The sequence below is a fragment of the Myiozetetes cayanensis genome, unplaced genomic scaffold (genome assembly GCF_022539395.1).
Source record: "Myiozetetes cayanensis isolate MyiCay16 unplaced genomic scaffold, myiCay2020 scf5-8, whole genome shotgun sequence".
Taxonomy (NCBI): Eukaryota; Metazoa; Chordata; class Aves; order Passeriformes; family Tyrannidae; genus Myiozetetes; species Myiozetetes cayanensis.
Window position 1 is genome coordinate 108757436 of NW_026087742.1, and position 23850 is coordinate 108781285.

At 38.8% G+C, this 23850-nt stretch overlaps 1 protein-coding gene across 1 annotated transcript in view; it reads right to left on the reverse strand.

Annotated features, from left to right (window-relative positions):
- RPGR (retinitis pigmentosa GTPase regulator) overlaps positions 1-23384 on the reverse strand; it is a 49003-nt gene extending 25619 nt beyond the window's left edge. The window contains 7 exon segments of the mRNA XM_050331808.1: positions 2230-2388; positions 8050-8199; positions 9660-9818; positions 11384-11446; positions 13428-13520; positions 20772-20897; positions 23327-23384. Of these exon segments, the coding sequence (XP_050187765.1) occupies positions 2230-2388; positions 8050-8199; positions 9660-9818; positions 11384-11446; positions 13428-13520; positions 20772-20897; positions 23327-23366 (790 nt within the window). The 5' untranslated portion in view covers positions 23367-23384.
- Between the last annotated feature and the right edge of the window lie 466 nt (positions 23385-23850).

A 23850-nucleotide genomic window follows, 5' to 3' on the forward strand; every position in this document is an offset into this window, starting at 1 on the left:
ACAGTATTTCCACTATCCTCTACTCTTTCACTCAAAGTGTCCTGGCAGAAGTTCACAGCTGTAACCTATTTAATAATAGCTGAATCACATTAAAAAAACAACTATCTGACTTTTCACTCCTATCACAACTGCTATTAATCTTTAGGAAATTTATTTTGTTTGAGGTTATACTTTTCCTCTTTTGGTGACTCAGCTAGATCTTCTGGCACTCCACACTTTGACTGACAGCTAAGCCAGCACTGAATTTCTTATTTGCCTTCTACTACAAAATCTATTTCCATAAGCAACTAAATCTTACATACTAAGACACTGGCTTACATTACTATGTATTATTATGAAAATACCTTACTATGGTATGTCCTTCTACTACTTTTGGTTTTTTGGAATTTATATTTTGCCTCTTTGTTCTAGATCTTGTACAGATTTCACTGTAACGATGATGGCATTCAGGTTTCACCTTTCTACTAAATCTCTGTAACAGTTGTTTGTTATGATGAATTTTTATCACATGAAATACCATTAGAACAAAATATCTATTGTTTGAATCCAGATTTATGGTTAAAAAACAATCAATAATGATAATCAGATTCTTTCTGCAGAACTTCACTTTATAACACATAAAATACTGCTATGATTTACACATTTGTTGGCCTCCAATTTATGGTAATTCTTTTGCCCATAATGATAATCTGATTTCACGTAAAGAAATTTATTTTATGACATAGAATACTGCCAGGGCAAGACTGCATGTTGGTGGAAGATGAGAGACAAAGTCATTGAAATGTAGACATATGTTTGCATTATTTCCTGGACTGGCTACTGCTATTTCCTCTTCATAGTCTTCCCAAAGGAATTTTATCCTACCCAGAATCTTGCAGCTTGAATCATTACACACAGCCTTTCCCAGCATTTCACTTCCACCCTCACTCTCTGCAATGGCTTGCAGTACAATACCACATCATATTACCTGCAATCTCCCTCAGTTAGATTTTCAGTTTGTATTTTAGAAATTTTAGTTACATAACCTTGAAGGCATGTCACAAGATTGACAAGAGAATACATAGACTTTTCAGAATACATATTTAAGGACTGATAACTAATACATCCAACTTGTTTTTATAGCTTTTGCAATTTTAGTAGGAGAACAATTACAGGCTATACAGCCTTACAGATATTATATTCATTACAAGCCAAAGCTGATATTTTTTAAACCATCTGTGGGCAAAGTCAAACTTACCTTTCCTGCTTCTCTACCACTATAGTTCAGGATAGAACTTGTGGAAATAAATAGCCAGCAATGCTTTGCACATATCTCTCGGAAAAGCTGAGTCACTCCTGGCAGACAATTATTTAACAGTTCAGTAACATACACCACCTTCCAAGTACTATATATATGGCCCTGTGAACTATTCTGTAACAGTTGTATTTGCTGATTTTCATAACTTGTATGATATGTCAAATGTCTATATCTATACTAGTTTTATATGTGTGCTAAAGATTCTCCTCAAAGGCACAGGGAAAATCTGTATCACAACAAGAGATATTTAATTCACTCAGGCATCTAGTAGATAGTGAAGCTGCTACTTGAAAAAGTGACTACTTGAGCTACTACTTGAAAAGCGACTTCCTAAATACTTTACTAAATATTCAAGGTCATTTCAATTTACTACAGAATGGAACCTTTCCTCTAAAATTTCCCCCCTCACTGCAATACCACTTTTAAATTCCTTAGAGGAAAAAAGCATTAATCATCTGTATTGCACTAGGAGGTGCTGGCTTATTACAGTTCCAGTAAGAGAGGCTCTCAGACTAGGTAAAGTTCTCTTAAAAATGCTATTTATTGGAGCTAAGACTATAAAAAAAACCAAGATAGTATCAATAACCTTATATCCCCTCAGATGCTGGGAATCCCAAGCTGGAATGTGGATTGAACAGGTTCAGCATGCTGTGCAAATCCCATCCCTGGAAGGTTACCCCATTTTGGTCATTTGAGCTCTTACAGGATTTTCTTACATGTAAAACAACTCTATACATCATTTATACCATCATAAAAAGGACATTTACATGGGAACTTGCTTGATAAAGGCGAGGTCACACAAGCGGTGTCACCAGTGGTATCAAGCAGGATCCCATTTACATCCAATTTCAGTGAGAAGCAAATTCTTTAAAGTAAATTGAATTTAAGACTAAGTTATAGGGCTGAAAAAAAAACCCAGTTAAATTACATACCTGTCAGCACCACTGTATGCTCACCACCACAAGCAACCTTATTAACTTTTTCCATAATTCCCAGTACAGGCTGTGGGACTCTATTGTTCTTCAGCTGTTCAGGCAATAATCCCAGTTTCCCATTTGCAGGTTCTCCAAAAGTATAGAGCTCACCATCTCCTGTGGAAATATGGAACAGGGCATGGTTTCCAGTATGCACTCAGAAGCAAGGGTGGGTTGTCAAGACTGCTGCAGACACAAATCATTAACAGAAAAGTCATTACAGGATAACTGAAAATACTTGTATAATGCCCAAAGAGCTGTGCAAAGCACTCTGCTTTGATAGGACATGAAGGTGCTAGATTTTAGCCTCCTCTAAGATCAGAATCACAATATTTAGCTGCAAGAAATGTAGCCAAGAGAAAACCAAAACCGTATACATCCTGCTTCCAAGAGGTTACAATTCCCTCTGTAATCAGTATTTATGTCAACTGAAGCTGCTTGTAAGAATCTGAATTACAACAGAAAATAATTTTGCATGGGAACAGAAAATAATTTTGCATGGAATTTTGATGGAAAACTCATGCTTTCTTCTTTTAAGATATAAAGAAATCACAGTAAATGATATGACACTGTGTGTGGTTTGGACAGTTAGAAAAGAACTCTATGTCCAACAACAAGAATACGGCAGTGGTTCCATAGCAATAACTCCACCAGAATTAAGTTTAAATAACTTATTTCTGATCTGGATGTTTGGAATGATAGTGTTTGTCTTCCCAAGTCACTGTTACCTATGATGGAGCCCTGCTGTCCTGGGGATGGCTGAACACCTGCTTGCCCATGGGAAGCAGTGAATGAATTCCTTGTTTTGCTTTGCTGGCACACATGGCTATTATATTACCTGTTATACTGCTTTTATCTCAACCCACAGGTGGTTTTTTTTCACTTTAACTCTTCTGATTCCTTGCCTGATCCCACTGGTGGGGCGCAGTGAGTGAGTGGATGTTTGATGCTTAGTTGCTGGAGTTAGAGTAGGACACTATTTTATATGGTTTCTATATTGTCAAAGATCACTTCTGCCTCTCACAACAGAAAAGATTCTTCAACTACCATGGTTCTGGGCCACTAAGGCTGGCAACTGGACTTCCTACCTTTACTGAATGTTATAACTGTATAGGGAGGCACTCAGGGAATGAAATTAATGTGATCTTACTCAATGTCAAGCTTTCTACAAGGTTTAATGGGACTCAGGCTATTGAATAGTCACCCACAATCCATTCACAGAGTTCCATTCTCTTCAGTAAGACAATGAAACAGGATAGCAGCTTTCTTTCCTAACTCTCATGATCAGAGATGTAACTTCATCCTCCCACTTGTCCCAAACGTCATTCTGACATTTTCTTTCCTGCACACACAAATTAGCCCAATAAGGCTGGGAGGGACCACAGTGGGTCATCTGCTCCAATCTCTCTGCCAAAGCAGGGTCATCTTAGAGCACATGGCCCAGGGTTGTGTCCAGATGGCTCTGGAATATCTCCAGTGAGGGAGACTCCACACCCTCTCGGGGCAACCTGTTCCAGTGCTCGGTCACTGCACAGTGAAGTTCTTCCTCATGTTCAGGTGGAACTTCCTGGGAATCAGTTTCTGCCCATTGCCTCTTATCCTGTTGCTTGGCACCGCTGAGCAGAGCCTGGTCCATTTCTGACACCTCCCTTTAGGTATTTTCAGACGCTGATGAGGTCCCCTCTCAGTTGTCTCCTCTCAAGGCTTTCTTACATTCTTCTACATTTTTTTTTCTAGGAGTTGTTTTGCAGTCATTTCAAACTGTCTGCGTTTTTTAAGAATCAGAAAATTATCTCAGTTGTAAAAAAGTATATTTAATTTAATTTCCAACTGATGGACTATGTTTAGGCTTTTCTGTTCAGTTTGATTTCCTGTTTTAATTCTGATCTTTCTTCTTATATCTGTGTGCAGAAATACTCTGAACAAGCTGATACTTTGCAGTTATTTGCAGCAGCATCAATTTTCTATTCTAAAACAGCAGCCCAATTAAAAAGAGAAAAAATAACTACAATGTGTGGTTTTCTGTAACCAAAGCATTCTGCTGACAGAGATTTTATTAGGGATTCCAAGTGAAAAGAATGGAAAAAAGCCAACAACAAAAAGAACCTGTATTTTTTGGAAGGTGAATATTGTTTTAATGCTCTCAGATCAGCCTCATAGTTTTAGAAATGAGTAGATAAACCCCCAAAAGCACTTGGGAGATAACTACTTATGCAGTTCTCTTTGAAGAGACCAGCAGTTCTTTTTAAACACTACTGCACTGAAAAAATTAATCCAATCACAATCTAATTAATAGGATTAGAGATTCAAATGGCCAAGCTTCCATTGACTTCCCAAACTAATCAAGTTTATTACATTTTTTCAACTTAATAATCCAGCTAACAAAGATAAAACCATTTACTAAAGCAATTTTTGAATACATTACACATCCCTTTAAGGCAAATAGTGGTCTAAAAGCTATGAAGAATAGCAATCAAGCATAAAAAGAATCCAGTCAAACCCAGATAAATGTTGAGTGCAGCATGTGTGCAGTAAATCTGCATGCTAAGGACACGATGTACTGTGTGCAGTACACCTGCATTTTAAGGACATTATGTTCACAACAGAACCTGGTTATTTAATTTTCTTCTCTCACATGAGTCACATTCTCAGGTGCTGAACTTTCCCTGACGTGGCACATTTTCTGTATCACTAAACTTTAGGTCTCAGGAGCATGTCAAGGAAATGGGCAAGCAAATGGAAAATGTCTCCCAGAGGTGAATGTGCATCCTGCAGATCAGAGCAGATAGGAGACCTGGCTGGTGACAAATGAGGACAGTGGACAAAACAACTGGATCACTCTATCATTCCTTGAATAAATGAGGAAGAAAAAGAAAAGAACTACTTTTTCAAGACCAAGCTGGTTAAAACCATCTCAGACACTGAAATTCAGAGCACAGAAGTGTTTGTGGGATGAATGATCTTTAAAACCAGTCCTTAGAAATAATGACAAAATACATTAGGAAGGAACTCAAGGAAACTGCAAAGGTCTCTATGAAAAGACATCTTTTCAAAGAGAATTTATCTTGACCTTGATTACAGTAACAATTCAGGCAGAGGAAACACTAGAAGATATAAGAATATATTCAACTCCTTTCTGGCTCCACAAATCTAATTCTGCTGTAGACACCAGAGCAGTGGTTTAGGTACATCAGCTTTTCCTGCTCTCCATCTCCTATAGTGGATAAATGAGCTACACATGCTTGCCAACCTTAATGCTTCCTGAAAAACTGTCCCCTCCTGAGTGAGGCACATCAAGTAAGGATCTGTGTAAGAGCTCAAAATCGTTGCTACACTCTTCCAGCTCTTTGTTTCTATGTTGCTTTGTTTGAGACATATCTCAAATACTGGGACTCAGCATCCCAAGTCTGCAAAGAGAAAGGAAACATACTGTGAAAAAGTCCTGAAGGGGGCTGGAAGCCCTAAAATCTTCTTTTCAGCGGAATTCTTTAAAGAATGCAAAGAAGGAAAGGAACCAATATTGTCTGAAAAGAAGGCCTTCTAGAAAGCAAAAGTAAGAAAGGTAATAAACCCTCTTGGAACTACGAGATAAGTGACATTGCACTGTGCTTTACAGCAGTTAAACAATTTAAAGATGAATGCCTAGCAAAAAAATCTTTTTAAAATTACCTGTTTCAAAGAAATAACAATTTTAGTTAAAAGGAAAAAGAAAGCTGGAATCCATACTTCAATACTTTTTTTTACTTAATAGTCTCTTATTAATGAACATCCTGCCCTGGAGAGGGCACTCTGTGTCCACACTATGTATTCCAGTATCCTCATTAACCACTTTTTAGTTTTAACCCAGATATGCCTGTGATCCTAACACTTTGCTTAGCTAGTGTACACCTTATGTCCAACATAAACATAATAAGAGAGGGAACCATATGGTGTCATGCTCATCAGTTCAGCCTTGACAGCACGTATTAGGTCTTACATCCTGCCAGTATGTTACATTATTAAACACCGTACATTATTTGATGTTTAAAAGTCAAAGTGTAGTAATTCTATGGCATCTAGTAACTGAAAAGGAACACATTGTGTGACTATGGTACACTCAGATTAAATGCATAAGGTTTGTTAAACACTGGATATACACTGACGCCAGTACAACAGAAGATCAATTCAGCAAAAGTACTTGGATGTCCAATACTAAATTTTTATGGTAGCTGAAGTATCAGTCAAATAAAGCTGTCTGCAAGGGCCCAAAGGAAAGTAATAAAAAAAAATTTATACTTTCACCACAAAAAGTGTGTGTGTGAAAGTAGTTTCAGCGAGATAGACTGAAGCCAAATTTGTGAAGGATTCGCAGATGCTAAAGCTCAAAATTAAGATGTTCCATCTCATATTCAGGCCTGTTTAAGTAGTAACAGGTTCAACAACTCCTCATTTTCCCAGGTGATAATCAGTTCATCTTCCTATTAATATTTTGAGAGGCTCAATTTTTCTTAACCAGCTGAAACCCCAAGCCTTTTTCTTATCCCCATTCATTAGAAGTTTCCACTTCCTTAGAGCACTTGGCAGCACACATTGTTCTCTCTTTACTCTTAGATGCTTGTCCTCAACCCTTCTACTAAAGAGAGCTTTTGTGACATCCCACTGCAGTTTCAGGGCTTCAGCTCATGGCTCTAAGGCAGAAAGACACACCTTCTTACCACATCCTTCAAGTAAGCGTCCTTTGTTTCCCCATTTATTCTGAGTTTTGGAAGCTGTACATTTCCTAACAGGTGCTGAGCTCCTCATCAGTCCCAGGGACTTAATTAATTTACTGCAATAAATGATCTGTAATAAAAGTTGCACACTACCAGTATAACACCTAATTAATATTTGCCCACCATAGCAAGCTCTCATTCTGTTAACAGTATGTTCTCAGTGATATAATATCGTATGTGGAAAAGTAACATTTATCAAGTAACCTGAGAAAGGTATCTGATGGAATAGCTCCTGGGTACCCATTAAAAGCTTTACAATCAAAACTATTGATCCTTTGAAATCTTTAATTACTCTGAGGGGACCAAACTGTAAAGTTTAATAATGTAAATCTATATGGCTGAGAGGAATTCATGGCTGCTCATACATAACACCGTCAATACTGGCCGATAAATTCACCCATGCTGGCATTATTTTAAAAATAGTGGAATCTTCGCTCTGGAAACCAACAGAGAGTTGGAAGGGAGAAGTGGAAAGCAAAAGAGAGGCAGGTTGGTTTCGAGATCAGCCAACAGCTCACCGTAGCATGTGCTTCTCCTCATACCATATACTGCCTATTTAACTGACTCCAAAACTCAACATTTAAGACATAACATCAAACTTTGACAACAACCTTACACTGCTAGCACATGAGATTAATTTTTCCTCATAATATAGTAACTCTGTTCAATATTTATATTTCTAGAGAAGAAGGAGACTATTATTTGACCATCACAAAAAAAAAAAAATAATCTCAAGAAAAATTAGGTATTTGAAACAGTAGTATTAGCCCACAATATATGTCACAGCCTTCATGAAAATAAAGTGTGATAAGATACTCATTCTTTCTAATGTACGTTTGCACAACAATGCAAATTAACTGCAGGTTTTTTCTCCCAGTGTGATATAAAACATGTGACAGAAAGTCACATGGCGGTTTTTAACAACTATGGCATATGTAGTTTTAAAAGTAATAAATGCCTTTACACAGGCAACAATTTGAAAACCACTGTCCTGTCTCTCCACTAACCTCTATTCCCATTCTCTTACCTGTTATCAAGGCAGAGTGATAATATCCACAGGATACAGAGGAAACAGGTTTTCCAACATCCACTTGACAAGGGACACTGACACAGGATTCACTGGCCAGGCCAATCTGACCTTCTGAATTATCACCCCACACAAAAAGCTGCCCATCCTCTAAAATGAAAACACAGATAGTTAACAGATTTAAAACAAAAACTACTAAAAAGTTAATCTACTTATTGAAGAGTGTTTCAGAAAATCTGTATATGATACTACTAAATGTCATGATCCCAGGGACATAAAATTATACTTAGCACAATGTAACAAAGTAGTCTGAAGTAAGAGGGTATCCATTAAGCCTTTCAAAAGTGACACAGAACACTTATTTATCAACTGATGTTAGACCATAAATAGCAACAGCAAAAGTACTATGTAAAAACACTCCTTCAGAAAGAGGAAGACTGAGCGTGTAAGACAATTCAGTTGCCAGAGGTCAGTATGAAAATATTACAGTGAATTTAAAGCATCTTGTAATTTCTAGGTTCAAGTCACCTCTTTCTTATTCTTCCAAACTTATTCTCTGTTCTGACTTTGGCACACATCCCACTTACTCACGCCTTATCTTTCAGTTCTCTTCACAGCTGATTATATTGCCCAGCTTAATTTTGCTTTCCTTGAACTACCACAATACCTGCTGCAGGTTAATTAAAACCAGCCTCTGTTGACACAAAGACCAATGGCAGCAGTAAAAACAAACAAACAAACAAGGTAGCAAACAACATGAAAAATCTCTTCTAGAAAACAAACAGTCTTGTCTCTGCATATTTCTTACCAGTGGGAAATAAGCTGTGAATAAAAAAATGTACCATCTACAGTGCTACTGAGACAGTGTTAGGAAGGAAAATCATTCAAAGTTGTCCTAAAAATCTCAGGAGAATGTTAGTAATCATCATAAAAAGGCAAGAACCAAACAAGCAGGAGAGTAATCTGAAATTACAGCCTCAATAGGTTATCCTAAACATGTACAGAAACAGCTGCTTTACACCAAAACTTTGAGAAAGTACTTTATGGGGTAATAAAAGACCACCATCCAATGGCTGAAAGTATTATAACTGTGTGGACTCCAATGATAGTATAATTTTGACACCAGAGAAACAGGTGATGGGTTTGGACACTCCCAGAATTAGTAAGGAATGACACAGCTGTGTAGGATGTGCCAACAGACCAAAACAGTTGAAGTAAGAAGTGGAACTAGAGATGCTTAGTTTTCACAAGATTCATGTTTTGTAGCTGGCTTCCCTGGAAATAAACTGAAGACTTTTTCCATTGTGAGGGTATTCATACTGTTTATCTTTTGTAAGGATTTCTAGTCCAGGTCAAGCTCCCACTGCAGGCCATCGCTCGTGGAAAAGTTCTACTTTCACAAAAATTGTAGGAAGATAGTAAGACTGCCACCCCTTCCCAGACTGTGTTAAAATAGGCAATTGGTTATCAAGAAATTACTATGGTTAGCAAGGAAAGAAGACAGAGAGGATAGAAAATATATCCACATATGTAGACAGAATGCTGGAGTGTTTCCCTGGAACACCAGGCTGGACACACAAAAGCAGATTTTTATCAGCAGTTGCTCTTACCAGTTACTGCTGCTGAGGTGTATGATCCAGCTGCTAGCTGCTTGATCTTGTGCTGGCTGGTGAAAAAACTTACTAAATGAAATGTGGTCCTTTCCTCTGTGTCACCTAATCCCAGCTGACCTTCACTGTTACCTCCAGCAGCATACACATTTCCTTTTTCTGCATACAGAAAAGCACATGGAACACACAGAATGAAAAAAACTGGAGCAAGTAATTTAACTTTCAATGGAAAAACATCACAGAAGTGTTGGGTCTACTGCCCTGAATTACCCTTGAGCTGACATGAGCAGTTTCTTTTGTAGCTAAGAAGGAGGCCTTCCTGCACACGCTTGGATCAGAACTTCCTAAAAGCCTTGCGTGTATTTAGACTGTCTGCATTCCTCAATATTCTGAAGACTGACCTAACAAATAAATATAATTTGAAGTTTCTGCAAGAGTTCTGAGGAAATTACTACCAGTAGCCCTGGCAGCCAGAAGCAACTCCTTTCACAAATAGTGCATGTTTTAAGATAAAATGAAAGGAAAATGGTGAATTATGTCCCAGACAAGAAAACTGGAGCTGTATTAGTATGTAAATTAAAGAGATTAATAACTTGATAATTTTGAGTACTGTGAATGAAATACATTTTTACTTAGTGTTTTATTAGAAATATTTCACTTTAATATTCAAATAACTTGCAATTTAATTAACTATGTACTTTGTTTCATAATCTTAAAATTTAAGTTAATGCTGACAACTGATATCTTCAACTTAAGAGAACTTTAAAATTTATATTTTTAATTTTACTACGTTTCACATCTAAAGTGCTCATCTATGATGAAACAGGTAAGGCCCATTATTAACACAGATCCAGACAGAAATGTGATAAGCCATTCACACAATTTATAAACGATTCTTGCTATATAAATGGCCACAAATGATCTGGCCAATATGTACACCAAAAGTGACTGATATTACCCTGTGCAGTCTTGCATACTCCACTGTTATTAAAATCTTCTTTTTATTCTAACAGACTTATTTACCGTGCTCAGCATCTCCACATATATAAAACTCCTCATAATCAAACAATCCTCTTTATAACATTACTAAAAGCTAAAGGATTGCAACCACAAAGATGGCTATTTGGTTACATAAATTACAGAAGCACAACAAGAGTTTGCATAAATTCTCTGGATACTGTCTCTACACAAATTTATTTTTAAATTTAAATTTACAATTTATTTATTTATAGCTTAATAAAGCAACTTGTCATTGAAATGGCAGACTATGTTGCCTAAACAAAAATGTAACAAAATTTGAAGACTTGAAAACACGCAGTTCTACTATATTTACCCAAACATATAAAAACTTCACACTAATAAATATTACTTGTCAAAGGTAAATTTGAGTACAGATGCATATAAAAATAATAATATACTTTTACAGGGCTTAAAAGAAATATTGACAATTGTTAACCACACCACAAGTGACAGCAAGAAATTTGTCCCCATGTCTATTGCTGGCAAACTGCTATATAACAATAGTTTATAAATGCCTCAAAATTACTATTGCCTCAGAATAAATCAAATATTCTAAGAATTGGATGTCAAACCCCCAACTTTTAGCAGTCCAATTTTCATTTACTTTTCCTTTCCTCCCCCAGTCCTGGGGCTCCCAAAGTGATTTTGCTTGAAAGCAAGGGAAGAAATCTATTTTTAATATGTACACAATATAGATTACATACCTGTGTAAACTAAAGTGTGGTTTCTTCCACAAACAGCAAGTTTTGGTTTTTCTGGTTTTAAAGCTATGGATTAAAATGAAAGGGGGGTAAAGTTATAAACAAGCCAATAGGTGTTTCAACAGCAAGCTGCTCTGTGTTCTAGAGGGAGCTCTGAATGATAATAATATTTCTTGCCTATTTGAACCTAGCATGACTTACCAAATCAGTATTCCCTCAAGATAAGAAAACAGATCAGATCTTAGCAACTTAAGACACTCAAGTTAACTTGATGATGTTTACTTCAACCCGATGCCACAGTTCCTGGAATTTACCATTTACAGGATATGCCTCAAAGAATATATCAAGTTGTAGGATAAAATGCATGTTTAAAGTTGTCTTCATTTTTCATTAACAGTACTATTCTTAACTCCCTCTTATACTTCCTCCAATACCTTAAATTTTTAAAACCATACCCTTCTTTTGTCTTACCCTCCCTTTCTAATGCACACATCCCTTTTTTGCTAGACTTTTATTCTGTACTGTCTTCCTGCTGATCACTGAATTCAGTTCCCAAGGACAGCCCTATCTGGACTAGTGCCTATATTTTTTGAATGTACCATCCTGTCTCAATTTCATCTCAGTTACCACCCACCCATTGCAAGCACTTCTCTGCAGTCTGGTCACTTTGAAAGACTGGGAATGTATGTGAGAGGAGTCACGAGTTATTTTGCTGGGAAAGAAAGAATACAGAGGTGCCTCCCACTTAGGCTAATCAATTGTATTTGATGAGATGTGCTGTATTTACAGTATTGCTGGCAATTTTTCATAACCAATTTCATTAGTCTCTAGTCAAATCCTAGAAGATAATTTCTCAGAAAACATCCAGTCACAACCATTTGGCTCCAAGTAGAAACTGAAATGTGTCCTTGTAACCCCATTCCCAAAGCCAAGTGATGACCAAAGGCTAGTGAGAAAAGCTCAAGGACTTTCTCCTTCTGCCAATTGCCAAGAGAAGAAAGATACCCCCCTTGTGACTTTTTTCAATGGATGCCAGGTCTGGTTTGAATTGCTGTCATCTTCTCTTCATCTTTTATTCTCCATTGCAATTTGACAGTAAAAACAAAACTTGACACCCAATCCATTTAAGCCAAGGTAAGAATCAATCTCTCACACAGCTGACAGAAGATGTGAACCTGAGAGTAGCTGCATTCTCCCTCTGAAGTGAAATAGAGACAGGAGCAAATAAAGGACAGTAGAATAAACTAAATCACAGAAGAACAGAGTTTGAACAAGCAGGATAATTTGTTTTTAACAATAAGCTAACAGATCGATCTGGTGGCAGAAAGGCTGAAGATAAACATCTAATGGTGAAAAGAAATGTGTTAATGGGATAGATCTGACTTGACATGAGTAAGGGGATAGGGAAAAGTATTGACTTGGTTTTGTTTGACAAGATAAAAACAGCTAGGAAAGATCAAGAAGATCACAGTGCAATGAAAACATATTTTCCAGTACATAAAACAATATAGGCATTTATCTTATTGCTTCATACAAATGTATTAACATTTTGCCCCCTTGGGCTTTCTTATACTTGCTAAAAATGTAGCAGCACTTGTAGAAAGTTTCTGCTGGATTTTTTTCATTTACAAAGTTACTAAGACAGAAGTGACACAAAAGTTACACAGTGCTGTTGGAACTCTGATTTCTAACAAATGGACAACAGTGCAGAGACCAAGTATTTAATTGTTGTCTTGGCATTAACCATAACACGTGGTTTGTCAGAAAAGGCTAATATTATATATAATCAGAGCCCTCAAAAATGACAGGATTCTATGTATCCAAAGTAACCCTCAGATGCAAAAGGACTCATAATCTAGAAGTGACGGAAAATCGATCAGGGATCCTTTAAGCTACTTCACGATCTTGTGCAGTAATATACTAGAAGTGATGAGTAGAGATGGCAGAATCAGTTATTTTGGAACTGCACCTTATGAAGTACTTTTTCACAGGGGTCTCCTTTCAAAAAGGCAAAACCAACAAACAAACAAAGATAAATTAAACAAACCTTTAACACATGTTGGTTTGTTGACAGTGTTCTTTGATCCTAGTCCCAACTGGCCCCAGTCGTTACTGCCGAACATGTACAGTTTACCTTTCCCTGAAAGAAAAAGCACAGACAGAACCCACACAAATGTATTGAATGCCTCATTCAAGACAAGCTGGTCATTCAAACACAGTGCTATTAATTACTTCCTTTTTAATGTAAGGTTTAAGATTAGGCAATTCAATACTTAAGTGCAAACAATAATTAATATCCTTGTGATTTTTCAGTTCAAAAACACTAATTTCATTGTTTAAGCAAGAAATCCCCAGCCAGGAGAGGGGACAAAAAGCAGAACCAACATCCTCTCCTTTAATTACAACACAGATAAAGTGTCCTTCAGAAAACAAGATGTACTCTTGGACAGACCCTACAGTTCAGAAACCACAGTATCTACAGGCCCCTTTATAAAATAACAGCACATTTAACTGAGCACCCACATCTTTTATTCCAAAGACAGAAATGAATAATGTAGGTTTACAGAAGCACAAATTTGCAATATTCATCTTGATTGTTTAGGGTAGGATATTTCTTTTACTGCTAAATATTTTCCCTTACAATGATTTACAAAGCTGCATTTCTACCAAATATAGTTTTGATAAATATTCAAATGTCTTCACAAACTGTATTAATTTGTTACTCTGCATATAAAGAAGGAAAGCATAAATCCACCATGCAGTCAGGGGTTTTTGTAAACCTAAATGCAAGCATTAGGTTACAAATCTTCAACATGAGCAATGCTGGAATTGCCTTTCAGAAATTTGGATGACCTGTCAATGAACTTGCAGGTTTGTCCACGACAAACAACGAACTGTTGTAACTAAATAACCAGACTTCTTTGAGGGTAGTATATGAACAGATGAAAATGTTGTCATCAGACATGTAGATGAGACAAGCAAAACTGACTAATGACAATACCTTAAAATTAATGCATTTCATTTCATTTTTGTAAACTATTACCTCCTGTAAAGCTGCAAAATTCCCACAGAAAGATAAAACCTTTGTTCCAGCAGAAATGCTTGCAAAACAATAAAAACTGATTTGTAAAAATAAAACAAACAAACCACAAAACAAAAACTCCACCAAAACAGAAACAAAACAAAAACCCCAAACAAACAAAACCACCCCAGAAAACCATAACCAATCAAAGAAACCTCTTTTACAACTGATAAAAGGTGTTTCAATTTACTTTTGATGAAGGACTGCAGAGCTTTGTGAGTTAAGACTCCATCATGTTGCCACCCTAGGTATCAACAATTATCACATGATCACAATGCACAACAGCAATTCCATATAGCAATGCCAAAATAATATCTGTTTGTAACTTTAATAGTGTGGGTTCCCTGTGAAGAGTCTGAATGTGATTTACAGAAACTTTGAAATATGACATTGAAACGTTTTTAATACAACAAAAAAATCATCTTCTAACATTATTCTAATCCATTTATTTTCTTAAATATAAACACATAATTAAAAAAAAAATACAAACCCAAAAAAACCCCACCAACCATTAACAATAACTGCTCTCTAAAGTCTCCATCAAATTGCTAGATTTGACAATTCTGGGGACATGGGGCCACGTGTCAATATTATGTCTTTCCAAGAAAACTGGAAGGGAAGGAAGTCTGAGGTCAAGTCTGCACTCATAGCGTTCTACAAATAGCATTTATATCACCATCTCAAGTTTTATAATGCAATCCTGTCAAAACACAGGCAGAGCTGTCTCTCACTGAGAGTGAACACACCTTAACAGAAAGAACTTTTATTAGCAAATGGCATCTATCCTATATTGGTATTACTTCTTTGTATCCTTGCTTTATACTTTTTAACTGCTTTTATAAGACAGCAGTATTTCTGTGGGAGTATGATGCCAAGCTGCCCTAATTCAATTTAAGCGCATTCTCTTTTATTCCTGCAAAATTCAAACAGGTCATGCTTTTCATCCTATAATCTGCTGTTTCTTATACCAGTCTTTAAATTCTCAGGTTTTGCTTTGTGAGTCAAGAGGCTTAATAGATGAGAGGAATTTTTTTTTACATTCTTTTACAACTGAGTGACAACCTTTTATAATTTCAGGCTTCCTAGCAGTATAACAGAAAATAAAAAATCTGGGAGGCACGTAATTCAGACATTGAATAAAAACTAACAGGCACTACAGAGGATCCTAAGATTAGCTCAGCTGGTCAATACTTGGTGCTAATAATGCCCAGGTCACACGTTCAGTCCCCCTGTGGGCCATTCACTCAAGAGCTGGACTTGATGATCCTTGCAGGTCCTTTCCAACTCAGAATATTCTGTGATTCACAAAGCTGATTTAGTAAGAGTGGTGAGAAACCTAAACAAATGCCTGAAATGAAGCAACATTTCTGTGTCTGTACAGCAAATCAGGTTTTGGAACAGATATGATGCAATCTAAACTGGCCAAGGAATATGACATAATGTTGCATGCAAAAGGCACTATTTTCAAAACTGCACACTGAGATAACTCCAGTCATCACCACAGATGCACTGAAGTGAGAATTAATCCAACAGCAGACAGAAAGTCAAGCACCATATTCCAAAACTTTGTAAATTAAGATTGGTCTTAGTTTTTTTGCTTCCACTTGGGTGCTCTCATCCAGAGAGTGTGGCCATCTGCCAGCTGGAATGGCTGGCACAAAACAGGTCCAGCAGAGTAAGATTATGACTCTGAGCAGACAGAAAATAACTATATAATAAAAAGGACTATTTAGACTGTTTCGGTGATTGATTAAAACTCACTTCCAACACCAGTTTCCATCTTAATCCTGATGCAAAACTGGAGAGTTTCTCCCAAGCATGTGCAGTGGCAAGTACACCAGCAGATGTCTCACCAACATCAGTTCAGGGTTTTCAGGGAAGCCACAAGACACTCACATCTCTGGGAACAGAGAGACTTCAGGAAGAGAGTGTCTCCTAACCAGCACATTTCCACGAGGAGCTGCTATCACAGCACTGATTCCTGGGAACCCCATCAGTCATGTGTTCCTCGGGGTCATGAAGTGTTACTAAAGGCACTCGCTTGGCAGGTGGGAGATACCAGCTGAAGTCCCATATGCTTCATCAGAGTGGGCTGCCAAGTATTCCTATCACCTATGTTTAAAGGCAGGTGTTATATATTCCCCTCTTTGCTTTCTAAATTATATTAATGTGGGACAGAAATAAGATGGGGAGATCATGTACAGACTTCGAGCATTTACTACATGATTCTATTGAGAAGCTATATCTGAATAAAACATAAAAGGTAATATTTTGGACAGACTACAGACTATATGACAGTCCATGATATGCCAGACACTATGATTTTTTTGTGCCTTCTTTTTTTTCTAATTTTGTGGGGTTTTTAATGCTATTTTGTAAATAAACTATGTTAACAGTTAATTTAAAATTCATATACAACTCAAATAGCTCTCAGAAAAACAGGAATGACATCAGTTCTGTTAGGTAAGTCATGATAATTCTCAAAATAAAAACTTTATTGAGCAACAAGAACAGTCATGCTTAGGACATTTAGCATCACACAAAATCAAACAGCGCATCAACACAAATGTGTACTAATCTTTCCTCACTCTCCCCTTGCAACTGATGTAAAAGATACTCTGCCATGTTCTGGTGACCTGCTGGTAAGCAGAAACAGTAGAAGCACAGTGTCAAAAGACCTGGAGAGATTCCAACATCTCTTGGTGAATGTTTAATGCCTTTCAAAACCCGAAATGATGAGTATATTATCTTCTTGCAATTCCATATGCACCTCTTTCCATTCCTACTTTCACAATTGATACTTCTTTCTTTCCTTCTACCCTCTTGCACTGGGGGCTTCAATTCTCTCAACAGCACTGAGTTCAGAAAACATGTCTTCGTTCATCACCATTTTCCCCCTTGCGAACAGGATCAGTCTCTGATCAAATGTGGACAAGCTGTCTAGGATACTCTAGTCAAGGCAAATAATAATAATAATAATGGCCCATCTTCGCGAGCGAAGATCCGGGGAAGGTTTTTACACCTTCCAGCCTGCGCATTGGATTTATTATATCAAGGCAAATAAACAATAAGACAATTGTTAACTTTAAGGGTCCTGTGAGAAGGACAATTAATAGACAGATATTGGAAGGAGATTCTTCAAAACATAAGTATCATTACTTCTTCACACCAGCTCCCAAGAGGCTGAATAAATTGCTTTACAAAGCCTGCAGTTATAAAAGATGCAGGGAATGGACTGTCAGTAGTCCTGGGCCAAAAACTATAGAAATGGGGCAAGAACCACTATTAAACATGTTACAAGTGATGCTGGAAGATATACTGCTCATGACTTGGGTTACAGACCTAAAGAAGACCATTGCTTAAAAAAAATTCCTGCTTGAACATTTTAATGGTGTCTATGCTAATAGTAGACAGCAAAAGAATAAAGAAACACAAATCTCAAACTCCAAAACTGGAGAAGGAAACGTTTCTTCAACTAGCTCAGCAACCCAACTCAAAGCCAGCAAGTAACTATCACTAATCCTCTCTATTCCAACATACAGTCAGAGCATGTAAATAAAACTTTGGACTCTTAACTCCTGACACAGAAAGCCAAAAAACAGAGTGTTTTATAGTTACTTTACACTTTTCTTCATAGAAGTCAAATGGGAATATTGATGCTGGATTAGATGAAAGAAGTATTTGAAAGGTTCTGAATATTTTGTTTGAGTGCTAAATGCTAGTTCTTGTACATTACCTTCATCAGTATTCAGTCAAGACTCATTGCTAGGTATACCTGTCTCTCCTGCCCAAATCCAGCATTAAGGAATGCCTTGTATTAGTTTGTGTGATTGTTTTACTTATGATTGTTGAGACATGTTAATGTCAAATTGATATACCTCTATCAGATTTGAACCTACCTCATATTCTTACTGACCCCTACAAACATAGGACCCACTCTCTCTTCCAAGGTGTGGAAAAAAAAAAAAAAAAAAAAAGAGGGAGAATTTTGTGACCTATAAATAAAGACTGAAAATAAAATGAAGCATGCATTAACACACACCTGCTTGAGATACTTTTTCTTCCTTGGTGATGTTTGTTTTTTATCTCTTCCAGGCCAGGTTCAGCTGAAGAAGCTCCTGGTTTCCCACAAGGCCTGTGGCCTTCTCAGTGAACTCAGTATTGGCAGGCACCTCTGGAGTGTTTATTCCAGGTGTTACTGCAGGTCAGTGTCAGTCACCAAGGGCTGTAACTCCACTCTATCATCCAACTCCATCTAACAGCAGAAATGTGAAGTGCACATGGGCATGCACAGGTGTGAAGAACAAATGAGGGACAATGGTTTTCTCTTCCCCTTTTTCACTTTTTTCCTGTGACTCTTGCAGTTTTTCTACCGTTTGATTGTCATTGATCCATACTTTACCCTCACTTTTTCCTCTACTTTACAACGACCCAGAAAACATTTTGGTACCTAAAAAGCTTCTTTTTACTCATGCTTCCATAGTTCCTTCTCCTCAAAAGCTTTGAGAAAATCAGGAGTCGATTATCTAGAAGCTTCCCTGGAGATGTATCTGCCCACTACAACAGCTAAGGAGAGCTAAAGAGTCATTTTTGAAACAAGAGACATTTTTGAAACATATATTAAAACAACAGGGAAAAGGGAAGACAATGTTGCATGCAAATCTATGTAAGCTGACTTCTTCCAAAGCTTTATCTAAGTGGTCACTATGGCAGTGATTGATTAGGGTAATAGTGCTGGCACAGGCACATGCAAATACAAGGAGGCAACTTAAATCAACTAGTTTAAACAGAGAGCTATACCAGTGTTACTTCAAACTGGGTGTGGGCATATAAAAGCACATAGAAAAATAAAATTCAAAAGGAAAATATCACAGTGCTCCAGCTTACATCTGGATTAATTTGATGCAACTGGTAGTTTAATATTACTGGTTCAATCCAAGAAAAAGTGTGAAGTTTTGCTCAAAATAAACTATTAATGTATAATCTGTCTTCTGTGAAGTTAGGCTTGAAAAATGCATTGTGTAATTTCACCTCAAGGTGTCCTGAAGTCCATGAAATTTACAGTCTTTTCTATCATGCCTGGAATAGTTCTTTCGAAAAATCTAGGATCTTCAATTCTCCTTTCAAACATCGCAAGAAACCCTCCAGAAATTATTTAATAAGCAGTGACCAATTGGCTATTAATGAGGAATAACTACATTTCAACTTAAAAAGTTCTGAAAATACACATAAATTTTATAAAAACAGTCTTATCAGCAATAGATTGTCAATACAATTGACACACATGCTATTCAACAGAACAGTAGTCCCTTTCATGTAAAATAAAATGAACAAATTTTTTAATTTGTGTACTGTCTCCATCATTTCAAAGATATTAAAATAAACATTAATAATGCTCACTGTATTACATCAGAGTTTCCTTGAATGTTTTTTCCATTTACTTCTGATTTTTGTAGGAATTTCTGAACTTTATTGAGTTGCTCTTTCAAGGCTTATTTTCATCTGACAGTTAACTGTAATTCAAACCTTCATCTCAGAGATACAATTGTATCTATTGTTTCAGGCATATTTCTAGTGAACCTCTTGAGGGTGTTCAGCAGATACTGTTACTTTTATGATACAATATATCTAATAGACTAAACATTGTCAGAGTCACAAGATACATTCAACCTGAACAAACTCATGACTACTTAAAATCTTCTGATACATTCAGTTATTACAAACTCGCTTAAGACAGTTCTTGGGCATGTCTTGTGAAAACCTGGAGTAACCTTACAGTAACTCTAAAGGCATCCAACAGGTCCCACAGAACAGTCCTCTCTCCTCTCCACAAACTCATTTACCGCCTCAGGATTCAAATAAGATTCCTAACTTTCAAAGCTGTCCAAATATATAACCTTTCATCACATCGATCCAAAGAAGGACAGTGGAACTGGTGAAGGGTCTGGAGCACATGTCCTGCGAGAAGCAGCTGAGGAAGCTGGGGTTGTTTAGCCTGGAGAAAAGAAGGCTCAGGGGAGACCTTATGGCTCTACAACTATCTGAAATGAGGCTGTTGTCAGGTGGGGGTCGGTCTCTTCTCCCAGGTAGCAAGTACCAGGATGAGAGGAAATGGCCTCAAGTTGTGCCAGAGAAGGTTTAAATTGGATATTGGGGTAAATTTCTTCACGGAAATGGTTGTCAAGCATTGGAACAGGCAGCCCGTGGAAGTGGTGGAGTGCTGGTTTAATGGCTGGGCTTGATGATCTTAAAGGTCTTTTCCAACCTAAACAATTCTATGATTCTATACACTCCATTTCCAATACTGACCTGTAATGATAGCGGTATGTTCATCTCCACATGATATAAGTACAGGCTTGTCATTTTTGAACCAGAACTTGCTAGGAACATCTTCTGCAAATTTGCTTTTCCCAAATGTGAAAACAGCACCTGATTCTAAAACACAAAAAATATAATGTCAATTTTAGTGAAAGCAAATTTCGCCTCATATATTTTGAAATAGCCATGTTCTGTCAATTCAATTGAACATTTTATTTTCCTATATTTCTCTTCTTTCTTCTCTCAGCCTTCAATATACGGGTTGGTACAACTGTTGTTTCTCCTGAACATGAGGAAGAACTTCTTAACTGTGAGGGTGACAGAGCACTGGGACAGGCTGCCCAGAGGGACTGTGGAGTCTCCATCTCCGGAGAGATTCAAAACCTGCCTGGACACAATCCTGTGTAACCTCTTCCAGGTGACCCTGATTTAAGCAAGGGGAGTGGACTAAATGATCTCCAGAGGTTCCTTCCAACTCCAGCCATTCTGTGATTCTGTGATAAGACCATGACAAAAGAAACCCTAACAAAACTACCCCAAAATAAAGTCCAGGCAGCTCTTCTGCTCTTGTAATCTGTCTGGTTTTCATAATTCTTCCCCCTTTCAAAAGTATTCAGTGTTGTTCAAAACGTTGTTCAAAACACAGAATGTTAACTATTCATTCATCTTTTGGTTAAGCATGTGGCTTGACACAGAAAATACTAATTCTACAGAATAATGAGTGGACTTACAAGTTAAATAATTTGCCAAAAGCCACACAGACAACGTGGTGAAGGACAGGTAGACCTACTATTTTAAAATGTCAAAGCCTGTGCTATAGACATAGAATTTTTTTGAGAATAAAACAAACCTTTTGCTTGTAAATTTTTTGTTAACATGTAACAAATGTGAACAAATACACACAGTAACAGCACACTGCTTCTGAAAATTACATGGAGACACCTTAATGGAATAAATTTCAATGAAAACAACCTCATCAATAATGTATACCCCAGCTCCAAAACCCAGAAGCTCTCTCTTAAACTGTAAATTTGATATAATTTAGAAGTAATTATTTTATGCAAAAGTTCCCCTATTTCCAAAGGCATGTTATTTAATGGATTAGATGCAGCAGACATGTACAAATTCTATTTATTACCTCACTAGATGTGTTGCACTTTCACCTGCTCACTTCCTCAACAACTTTGTGCAGGCAAACTCAAGTTTTATAGAAAGAGTTGAGTTATTCTTTAATTTATCTAGACACATCTATGACCACAGACATACTAAAAGTCATTTGAAAACTCTAGTTTATGTTTTAATCTCCAGCCAGACAGCCAAGCAGCACATCTGAACATGCTCAGTGATTATTTGGCACTTGTGCCGTAGAGCTCTGTGATTCATTTCTTTTCCCTTCAACAGGGTTAACATGAAAACATAAACATATTCTTCATCATTGCATACAAAAAGCTGTCAAACTCACAACCATCCTTTGTATTTTGTTCATTTCACAGCTAAGCCACAACATTTCAAACCTGGACACGAGTAGTGTGTCTGGTTCTGGGCTCCTCAGTAAAACAGGGGCACGGAGCTCCTGGAGTGGGTCCAGTGGAGGGCAACGAGGATGACTGAGGGGCATAAGCACCTCTCTTACGATGACAAACTGAGGGATTTGGGCCTGTTCAGCCTCAAGAAGAGACAACTGAGAGGGGACCTCATCAATGTCTATAAATAGCTAAAGGGGGGGTGTCAGAGGATGGACCAGGCTCTGCTCAGTGGTACCAAGCAACAGCACAAGAGATAATGGGCAGCAACTGATGCCCAGGAAGTTCCACCAGAACATGAGGAAGAACTTCTTTGCTGTGCAGTGACCGAGCACTGGAACAGGTTGCCCCGAGAGGGTGTGGAGTCTCCCTCACTGGAGATACTCCAGAGCCATCTGGACGCAATCCTGTGCCATGTGCTCTGGGATGACCCCGGTCGAGCAGGGGGGTTGGAGCAGATGACCCGCTGCGGTCGCTCCCAGCCCGACCTGTTCTGTGATGCTGTGATGCCGTGGAGCCATCCGTTTGGAAACCGGACCCCACCGACTCGTACAAGCTAAATCCCGCGGGACGTAAACGAGGCGCTTGTTGTCCCGGGCAACGAGCGAATGTTTGAACATCGCCTTGGGGCAAACCACGACACGGACTAATTATTAATCCTCGGTATTAACGGAGCCATCCCCCCCGCTCCCCGGTGCCCAGCGCTGCCCCCCTGCCCGCGCCGTGCCGATCTCTGGCGGCGGCCGCCGCGTCTCTCCCCTCACGCCGGACGGCCCCGCCCGCAGCCGGGGGGAGCCGGGGCAGAGCGGCGGCCGCGGAGCGGGGGCGGGCACGGGAGAACGAGTTCCCCCGGCCGGGCCCCGCCGCACTCACTGGGCACGGGAGAACGAGTTCCCCCAGCCGGGCCCCGCCGCACTCACCGGGCACGGGAGAACGAGTTCCCCCAGCCGGGCCCCGCCGCACTCACCGGGCACGGGAGAACGAGTTCCCCCGGCCGGGCCCCACGGGACCGGCCGCACTCACCGGGCACGGGCAGCTCGTCCCCCGCGGCGGGCGCGGCCATGGCGGCCCGAGGAGGCGGGGCCGGCGGGGAGGCAGCGCCGCCTGGCGGCCGGAGGGGGGGGGGGCGGCACCGCGCCCTCAGAGCCCGCCCCGCCGCCTCGGAGCGCTGGGCCCGCGGCCTGGGCTGTGCCGGCCACGGAATTCAGAACCAATTAGGCTGGAAAAGCCCTCTGAGGTCATCGGGTCCAACCTGCGAACCAGCACCACCTTGTCAACCAGACCGTGACGCTGAGTGACGCGTCCAGTCTTTTCTTAAACGCCACCAGGGACGGTGACGCCGCCACCCCCATGGGCAGCTCGTTCCAGTGTCTAATCACCCTTTAAGTGGATAAATTCTTCCTAATGTCCAAACTAAACCTCCCCTGGCGCAGCTTAACACTGTCTCCTCCTGTCCTGTCGCTGGTTGCCTGAGACAAAGAGGCTGAACCCCACCAGCCTACAGCCTTCTTTCAGGGAGTTGTAGTGATAGGACAGAAGGCAGTGGC